At 26.8% G+C, this 10,981-nt stretch overlaps 1 protein-coding gene across 1 annotated transcript in view; it reads right to left on the bottom strand.

The window, feature by feature from the left end:
- LOC126897895 (uncharacterized) overlaps positions 1-1,319 on the bottom strand; it is a 5,210-nt gene extending 3,891 nt beyond the window's left edge. Inside the window, exons 1-2 of the mRNA XM_050671839.1 lie at positions 1,202-1,319; positions 24-1,151 (exon numbers count right to left, since the gene is read on the bottom strand). Coding sequence (XP_050527796.1) covers positions 24-1,151; positions 1,202-1,319 — 1,246 coding nt within the window. The remainder of the gene's footprint in view (positions 1-23; positions 1,152-1,201) is intronic.
- Positions 1,320-10,981: the final 9,662 nt, after the last annotated feature.

Consider the following 10,981-nt stretch of genomic DNA (forward strand, 5'->3'; position numbering starts at 1 on the left):
CGGCGTTAGTGGTGTTAATATACAAGTTTCTTTCATTGGAGGATAAGGTATATTAAATCGACAATTGTTAGTCTCTTTGTCTTTTGCACTACGATAACAAGTATGTGTATGACGGTGAGTTTGTTTTGATTTGCTATATGCATACGCAGGGCTGTCTTTGGAAACCATGCATTGTATATACTTATTTATAAGGGTCACACAGGCGTCAAATGTTTTTTCCGGCTTGGTAGGGTCAAATTGAGGTGCATTAACAAGCCATAAAATCATATGAACATGAGGGCTTCCACGATGCTGATATTCAACACGATAGAAATAATGGTAAACTGGGTGTTCTTTAAAAATTCCATTTTTATTTTTTATCAATTTAAACAAAGCTCTAAATCTCTGATCAAAATATGTAGCACAAACAGGATCGTCTCTGATTAGATTTGATTTTTCTGCATATGGTAAATTTAAAGCGTCTTTATCAGATATTTCAATTTTGTGACGTAATTTATACAATATTTTCAATAAATCACTCCATGATGACTCACTTGGGCTAATTGTTAAAAATATAGTAGGGTGACCTAACTGTCTTACCATCGCAAAAGTATTTTTCCTTATAGCGGCTAAATGTGATGGTGAATTCTGTATATTGTGTAATAAACGGTAGCCTTGATCACCATCAATCATTCTCGTTAGATTTTCAGAATTTGCAACGTCGCTAGCTCTTAAATTTTCTTTTTTATTTTTACGCATAATTATTTGTACATTACTTGAAATTTGTTTGTGTACAAAAACTTTACATTTGAAAAATAAATTTGGCGTGTCTGCTGCAAAACGCCTATCTGAATTCAAAAGTTCTGATCTAATTACCTTGGAGTAATTTTTTAACGGATCTTTAAGTTTTCTAGGATGGCCACCAAACAAATTAGGAAACGCTTTTTCTTCAGCATGGTCATCGATTAGGATGGATAAGGGTCTCATACCTTCACCTGGAGCAAAAGACACATAGTCACCATTTTCGACCATAGTGTCTATAGTTCCTGGATTTACTGGTTCATCATTGTCACTCTTATCAGACTCTTCACTAACTAACAATTCTGTCTCCTCTGTTATTGCCTGAATATAATTTGTAACATGGCTATACCATTCTTCGTCAATTTCTACGCCTTTATANTATTTGTAACATGGCTATACCATTCATCGTCAATTTCTACGCCTTTATACAATGGTTGGTGTCTAAGATCCATCAAAGCCCTCACAACTAACATAGGGCGAACATTTTGGTACAAATAATGCTGCTTAAAACAAGATTTTCTTTTTAATTTGACTTTCATTATTTTAATAGTAGCCAAATTTTCTGCTCTCCGTGGTAAAATATTTGTTGTTCTTGTCAAATCAATTGGTACGTTTAGTTTCTGACAAACCTTGTGTTTTTTTAAAATTATATTCTGACAGTAATGTTTCCCACTTTTGACGTTTCATGTTTAATTTTTCCTTTTCACGCAACCTATATGAAGACACACGATAACAACGTTTTCTACTACTTGACCCTATGCTGCTATTTGAAGAAGCTCTTCTTTTAAGCAATCGAATATTATTTGCTTTTTTATAGGCCTTTCTCGTATCAGGATCTTCTAATTTTTTTTTCATACTAATTTTAGCAGCTTCTATATTAGCTTTTTTTATAGCTGGATTTTTTAAACGTTTCTTCATGCTCACCTTAGCAGCTTCTATATTAGCTTTTTTTATAGCTGAATTTTTTAAACGTATCTTCATGCTCACCTTAGCAGCTTCTATATTAGCTTTTTTTATAGCTGGATCTTTCAAACGCCTATTCATACTTAAATGAGCTGCTTTTCTATTTGCTTCTTTAATTTCGTTATTTTTTAATCTTCTTCTCATATTTTTTAAATTAACTGCATTTTCTAATTTTCTTTTATTATGATCTAATCGTGCTCTTTTTTTAGAAACTTTCTCATTATTTCGTTCTCTAATTCTGAATTCTTCATTTTTTCGTTTAATATTCATGTAATCGCGTCTTTTTTTATTAAATTTTGCAGTTATACCCATTTTAACCCTTCTAATTTTTTCTTTTTTTCTATTGTCAACTGTATTAAGTTTTTCATCATCATTATATTCTCTGTTTAATAAGTCTACATCATCAATATCATAATTGTAAATGATATCATTAGTAGAACAACAGTTAGAAAATGTCTGACCACTCATAAAAAACTTATTTTCTTTTGCTATTACAACATTTTCATGCGATTCTGAGTTATGTGCTAATATTTTAGCACAATCAGTTTTATAGCTATTGATAGTTAAATTATTACTACTTATATTATAAATGTTTATACATTCTTTATATATTGACCATCTATTGGATTTGTTGATTCGTATTTTAAGTTTTCTACAAATATCATCGATTATATCTGAGTTAAAATTTAAAAAATTTGTAATAGAGTAATCCGATTTTTCTAAAATTTCTATTATTTTAGAACTACTACTTCTATTATTTATTGAAAAACAATTGTCTGTTTCAATCTTAGGACACACGTCATTTTTTTAACATTTTCCTTAGACATGAATTTTTATAGTTAATATAGTGCACAATTCTTTTTTTTAATCTTAGATCATTTGGTTTTTTATAAATTTTTTCGCAGATATTAACTACACAATCATGTTTAATTATTATTTTGGAATAATCTATTTGGGGATATTCAAAACGAATATACTCAGCAACTTCGTTGATTTTTTTATCCAATTTCATTTTTATTTATTGATGCAATGCTAAAAAGGAATTAATACGACTATGTGTTTTATATGAGTATATGTGATTTAACCAAAGCAGATTGAAAGAAATTACAACAAATGTTCTATAACCAACTCGTTAAAACACTATCTGTATACAATGTCTACTTGTATTACTATGACTTTTACTATCAAGTTCGACAACCTTAATGCCAGAATTCTACTTTTAATGGTAGACGGAAACTTACTTTATATAACTGTTCGATAAAATAAATACCAGAATTATATTCTTTAGAGAAACGTAACCTCCCTTTTTATAATTGTTTGACAACGTAAATGTCAGATTGATACACTTAAGAGAAACGTAAACTCCCTTTTGTAACTTTTTGATAACTTAAATATCAAAACTGTATTGAGTGATTATGAATAACTCAATACCTAATAATATAACTAATAATGATTAAAATGAGAAAAGGAAAATAAAGGATGATTTATAAGGACAGTTTTTAAATGAATGAAAGAAAAAATTAGATATGAGGAATAAGAATGTATAATATGGAATAGAATATCAATAGAAATTGTTGAAAGGAAAAGAGAAAATGACTGTTAACTTTAGTTTCAGAACTATAGTCCAAAGAGAAACATAAACTCCCTTTGTATAGCTGTTTGACAACGTAAATGTCAGAACTATAGTTTAAAGAGAAACATAAACTCCCTTTTTATGGCTGTTCGACAACGTAAATGTCAGAACTATAGTTTAAAGAGAAACATAAACTCCCTTTGTATAGCTGTTCGACAACGTAAATGTCAGAACTTCGTTAAGTGATTGTTAACAAGTCTATACCAAGGAGTAAGATGAGAAGAGGAAATTAAAGGATGATTTATAAGGAGAGTTTTTAGATGAATAGGAAAAAAATTAGGAATGAAAAAAAGAATATATAATTAGGAACTAAATCAATGGAAAATTTTGAAAGGAAAAGAAAAAAAAAAATTATACTTACCTGTCTTTTTATGTAAATCGCAATAAATATCTTCTTCATTAGCTTTTCTATAATTAAAAAATAATAATATTTTAAAAGATTTATACTGTTAATAACTTTTATACAGATATTAAAACTTTATCATAATTTTCTTAAATATTATCATGAACAGTTTTTTAAAAGAAGATTAAAATTATTTACCTTATTATTTGAAAATGATTCAGGGTGATTATTTAACAACGCTTCACGAAATTTTACAAAAGAATAATACCTTATCTCTGTTTTTGTATTTTTGCAACAATAATAATTCTTTGTTAAGTTACTCTTTTAGTAGTGAAAATTAATTTCTAGTATTATCCCTTATTCATTAAACTATCATTAAGTTTTGTTTTTTTTTTTCAAATAACGATACTAATAATATTTTTGCTTCGATGCGAAGCTTAGCAGGTATTAATTTTACTATGATGTGTTTTTTTTTTTCTGTTACCACTTTTTCTCAGCTATCACCGAACTGATTTCTTTCAACGATACGTCAAAAGATCACAAATGGTATCTAGTCGAAGACATTACCCACAAAATATAAACATTTTGCCTTCATTCCCTGTAAATAGATAAAATCTCCCCAAAAATTACGATTTTTAAAATCGGTAAATTTTGACATTTTTTAACATTTTTTTTTTTAAAATTGCCCTAACTTATTTAAAAATGAACGAATCAAAATAATTGTATTGAATATTGAAACCATAGAAATAGTTCTACTTTTTACTCGTATTTTTAAAAATTTAAAGCCCCCCTGTAAAATGGGAAATGGTCCTATTTACAAAAAAAGTATGTCGGATAAACGATATATATAGTTTATTTAGAAACAAAAATTTGTAGTTATAGTTATAAAAGTTATAGTAATTTAAAGTTGAAAAAATAAACTATGTAATGGTAAATTTTAACATCAAAATTACATGTTTTTTATCTACGGCAACCATTTTCACATAGAAAATTAGACGTTGGGACAAATTTTTTTTTGAACTTATAGTACATAACATTAGCTATATTTTAGCATATGTTTGAAGCACGGAGTATTTCCAGAACATTTTCAATACTCAAGTTGAAAAAGTTAAATTTTTGTGCAGAAGATGCTATTTTGAGTACTCCCCTGTGGGCATATAAAGGGTCAGATTTTCAAAAAATTTATATCAATTATTAACGATACTAATAATATTTTTATTATCAGATTTGATTAAGTAATAAAAATTTTTTTTATTAAATTCTCTTTGAATTACTTGTCTTTTATTCAAAGGAATTGAGAAATAATAGTTTATGTATACTAGCGTGGTGCTAGAAAACAAATTTGTAAAAATTGATCAATACACCCCCACANTTTGTAAAAATTGATCAATAATTAATTAATACACCCCCATATATTGTTCGAATAGTAAAAAAAATAAAACCTACCAAATTTGGACATGATAAATCAACTTTAACACGTGCCACAAGAGGGTTGAAAATCGAGCCTGAGGGGTTGTTTTTCAGTTTTTTGAACTTAACTCAAAATCTATTAAACTTACAATAAAAGTTAATAGAACTTAATTCTTAAACCTAATTATTTTTTTATTTTTTACTGAACATTTTTTTTTTTTTTATATTAAGTATAAAAATATTTCATCAACAATAAAATGTTTCATACAAAAGTTACTTAAAATTAAATTTGCTAAATTTAAGTTCTTATACATTTTTTTGTAACTTTAATACTTTTCGTGGCGAGCTGAGTTTTATAAGAAATAATAATGATGCATTATTGGGTCTTATGATAAACGGCAAAATAAAATCGTATTTTTATAAGTAATTTTCCCTTATTTCATATTAAAATTAAAAATGTTCAATTTTTAAAAATTTAACGACGTTCGTTTTTTTAATAGAAGTGATACAGCTATATATGATGATGCCTTCTGGTATCTAATTTTGGAGTGATATCGTAATTACTTATCAACTGAAATATCAATGTACAAATCATGTATAGTACACCATCCCACATAGCAATGAAATATTTCTAGAATATTCCTAGCATATTTATTTTTGATATTAAAATATTTCTAGAATATAACCAAAATATTTTGAAATATTCTCAGAATATACTTTGGCAGCGAATATTACATTCTCACAATATTTTAAAGGTATATTTCTAAAATATTATAAAAAAAATATTGCAAATAATAGCAACAAGGTTTTTTTTACTGTTCCTGACTTACTTAGCTTAATTGAATTAGTTTAATGAAAATTGATATTAATTAGAGAAAATGGCTGTTTACTTATTAAGAATTTAGGAATATGTATATATAATACATAAGTATTATATAACTAGATACCAATAACATCCAAAAATGTAACTAATGGGAGAAAAGAGGATGGCTTGTGTCTCTTAAGTTACTTCAGTTGGCCAACAAGATAATATTTAAAAAATTATATTGATAATATATTCAACAAATATTTCGAGTTAAATATTCTATATTTATTCTAATTAATATATTTTCATAATATTTATAAGCAAATATTTAAAAAGATATTTTTTAAGCACATTGTAGAAATATTTTCAGTGTAATATACTGTATTTATTCTCTTTAATATATTCTCAAAATATACATAAACAAATATTTAAAAAATTATTTTGTGAGCATATTATGGAAATATTTCAATAGAATATATTTTTTATTATATTTATGAGATATGGTCACAATATTTGCTTCAAAATATTTTAAAAAGTATTTTGTAAGAATATTTCGACAATATTAATATATTGAAATTTCTATGTGGGTTTATATGTATTAAAATGTTAGAATTTACAAATTTATCAGAAATAATTTTTTTTTGTGATTATCTATTGACCTATGTTATTTGACAATAACTGTGAATTACATAATTGAACGTATATTGTTAAGTACAGTACGTTTTATATATATTTTAATTCTTTAAAAGTTACTGACACCGCAATTTTTTTTTCGTAATGGTTTCAAGATCCAGCTTATGTGAGCCTAAATGTATCTATTTAATTGGATTTAGTTCTAATCAAATAATAGGTAGTAAATTGCCATCTAATAGACAACTGTTATCTGTTTTATTTTATGATTTACGGGAAGTAAAATTAAATTTACGTCAAAGTGCTACTTTAGTTATTCAAGAAGCAATTATATTTTGGATGAAAGCTTGTATACCTACAAAGAGCGAACAAAATTGTATACCATGATTGGAGAAACTTGCAAAAATGAGAACATAGGAAAACTGACACACCAGCTAAAAATCAGACTTTATTAGTAGCCTCGAAAATCTATTTGATATCGCACATGCAAATGATTTAGATTTAATTAAAATTGAGGAAGACAAATCATTTTTAATTTCTCAGCAAGAGAAAGGACGAATCGGTTCAATGATTGGCGTTGACAATAAATTAGAAAATACTGAAAAAAATATAGAAGATAGAAGGAAAGAGGCTGATGTTAGGAAAAATCGTGTCCATAAAAAATTAGAAGCTTTCAGTAAGTTAAAATTACGTGTACTAAGTAATCGTTAGAAAAGTACTACATACTTATGAGTATTTTTTATTTTAGCCGAAACTGTACAACTGGAATCATCTAGTAGTAGTGAAGACGAAACCATCACGGTATTTGATGATGAACCTGGACCATCTAAAAAACGCATTCGAAGTAACAGAGGATCAATAAATTTTATTACTGAAAAATTGGCCATTGCACTTGATAAATGTAAAGTTAGTGATCGTGATGCGGCACACATTTTAATAGCAACAGCTGAAGCACTTGGTGAGAATTTAAATGAATTAATGATAAGTAGGTCATCAATTAGACGTTCTCGTATGAATCTACGTAAAGAACGTGCTGAAAAAATTCGTAGAAATTATAAGATAGGAGTAAAAGAAGCTATTGTAGTATATTGGGACGGGAAAATTCTGCCTTCGCTAACTGGAAAATCAACAGTGGATAGGCTCCCTGTAATAATTTCGTTCGATGGTAAAGAGCAACTTTTAGGTGTCCCATTCATGAATACTGGTACTGGATTGATCAAGCTATCGCAATATACCATAGTCTTGTTGAATGGTCCTTGACTGATAATGTTCAAGCATTTTGTTGCGAATTACTAAAGGATATTGGTGACGATATACTAAATTTTTGTATAAGCCGTCTTGAGATAAAACACCCAAGGGATAATTACAAGGAGTTTATAGAATTGGCTATAATATTTTTAGGTGGTGAAATACCTGGTGGTTACCACTTTTAACTTCCCAGTACAATTCATCATGCTCCATGGATGGCTAAAGCCATTTATAGTTAAAATATATTTATTTTTCGTAAAGAGTTTAGTTTAACTGAAAAAGAAGTAGCAGCATTAAAAAGTATTTGTATTTTTATAGTTTCCTTTTACATTAATGTATGGTTTGATACGAATTCAGCCATAAAAGCACCGTTGCAAGATTTAAATTTTACTAAAAATCTTTTAAAATATATCTCAATAGATAAAGATATATTTCAAATCACTATTAAAAAAAAATGTAATCATTTATGGTACTTAAGACTTGAGAGTAGTACATTTTCTTTTTTTGATGATACTATATCAATAGAAACTAAAAGAAAAATAGTTGAAGCTCTAAAAAACAGTGGACCTACATCTTATATTCCATCATATAAACGTTTATTTATTAATTCAGAAGGAGCTAATGTGTTAATAGATAAAGAAATCGAACAGTTCATTAGTATTGATTTATATCAACTGTTTAAAAGATTTAATTTAAACACAACATTTCTAAAAGAAGATCCTATTAGTTGGAAAAATAATGAAGATTATCAAAGTGTTTTAAAAATAGCAGAGAAGATTTCAGTAACAAACGATACAGCTGAAAGAGCCGTAAAACTTATGGAAGATTTCAACAACAAAATTACCCATAATGAACTATAGAAACAATATTTATTACAGGTCGTATATGAATACCGAAAACAATATCCTGACCATAAAAAAGGAACTTTAAACGCAAATACTTAAAAATAAATTAATATATTAACAATAAATTTGTTGATTTTACTAAGATTTATTTTTCAGTGATAAAATAATCTTTTGCTTAGTAGTCAAAAATTTTACATTGTATTGTTATAACTTTTGAAAAAGAAACATTAAATTGAAGATTATTTGTTAATTACCAAAATAATTAATATTCATTTAAATCTGTATTTAAATTATCAATTAAGAATACTTTAAATAAATGTTTATAAACACAATCTATCACCAACAAGAGTTAAAGTAATTTCATGCTAATTATTTTCCTGATTATAACATATTGTAATATAACAGATTATATCCGTTCTTCCCTCGAAATAAGTAGTGTAATTTTTAAACCAAAATTTCAAAATTATATTATAAAATAAAAATTATACAGAAAAGATACGTCTTTTTAAAAACTTAAAAGACTCTCATGAAAAAAAAGTTAATAACTTTCTCAAGCGTTGAAGGATGCGACAATATGATAACAATATACAGCAACAAAAATTATTTGAATTTTTTTTATGAACGTTAGGACATCGAAAAATGATAGTCTCAAGTAGGCCACTGATTATGGTAGGAGTACACGGCTACGCCGGTCACGATAAGTGTTATGCAGAAAAAATATTACATCAGAATCAGTGTAACAAAAATATATTAAAAATTTAATATCAGTAAAATTCAAGATGATAAAATAGTTAAAATTTGATGATGAATTTCAAACGTTCGTAGCGGCCGGAGTTTTGGTCGGATCTCGAATTTTGGATTTTGGTGCTTTCTCAGCATGTGTAGATCGCCGTGGTAAAATTGCGAATCGAAAAAAAAAATCGTAAAGTGTCGCAAGAATTTCAGGCCTTGGCGTCTTGAGCGTACAAAAAAAAAACCCCCGTAGAACGATAAAAAATGAACAGATTAAATTAATTTTTTTATGATATTTTAGAAATGTTATTGTACGGGTCTGGTGAAAATTTCAAACCTTAGGTCGTAAAACGCTGGCGTTAGCGAGCGTTATTTTCAAAAACGGTCGAAAATTTAAAACGCTCGACCACGAGCGTTAAAATTTTCCCGACCTTCGACATTAATTTCCCCGGAGTCTCATGGACCAAGTACTTTCATTGAAAAAAAAATTTATATAATGGGAGCATGCTAAGTAATTTTCCCAGAAAAGCGTTCTTTTTCTTGTTTTTGCTATTATATAATAAGATTTAAAGTGTAAAATATATATTTGAAAAAAATTACGCACAATTATAAGTTGAGTTTGTGTTATTGATAAATCCAGTTTGATAATACACAAAGTAAATATAATTCTATAAATTAATTTTAACATCGTTTATCCGATTTAAACAGTTTTTATATTATGTATATTTAACTAAATACCTAAAATATGAATTTTCTGTTTCAAGATATTTTTAAGTAACCTGATTTTACTGGAGTTACTAATTTAATGTGTAATATATAATTAGACAAAAGTTCATTGTTAATCGTCGAAATTAAAAAATAGTAGTAAATTATAACATCTTAAAATTATTAAAACACGAAAAAAAACCAAATGCATGCAAAAAAAAATTTTGATTATTGAAAAATAATCAAAATTTTTTTCTTATTGGTTATAATATAGGAAAACTATACATAAATTTTTAAGTGAAATAGTTACTTACGGCTGATAAAGTGCTATCGTTGCGATGGAATGACTTTTGATTATTATATACAGCTTTTAGTCACTCCGCATGGTCTACGCGTTAGAGTGGGAAAAACAAGTATTAGTTATCAGTTGTAAAATCGACATTAGATGTATAGTCGTGATTAATATACCCACATTTTTTTTTTAAGCATTTGCTTAAGTAACAATAATTTTAAATTGAATACATACTAATTATATTTAATTAAGCAGGATTGTAAAAAAAAGTGATCGGTAATTACCAGCATAATTAAATATATTTGTTGTTGAAGTCTTTTAGATTTTCTAATAATTTATATGAATTTATCAAGTACCAGGATAGATTTTTAAAATAATTTGCATTTAAAAAATTTGTTTTCAAAACGTATTTTAAACATGATTGTTATACTAATTAAAAATAATAAAAAAAAAAATTAAGATATTTTAAACTATTTCTTAAAAAATAAATAATATAGGCAATATGTATTTATGCCTTTTAATGCAGTTACATATCATATGTCAAATATCTTGTTAAATTTCAGAATTTTAACATGTACAATTTTTTATAATTAAA

The sequence above is a fragment of the Daktulosphaira vitifoliae genome, unplaced genomic scaffold, assembly GCF_025091365.1.
Source record: "Daktulosphaira vitifoliae isolate Bord-2020 unplaced genomic scaffold, ASM2509136v1 Scaffold_2, whole genome shotgun sequence".
Taxonomy (NCBI): Eukaryota; Metazoa; Arthropoda; class Insecta; order Hemiptera; family Phylloxeridae; genus Daktulosphaira; species Daktulosphaira vitifoliae.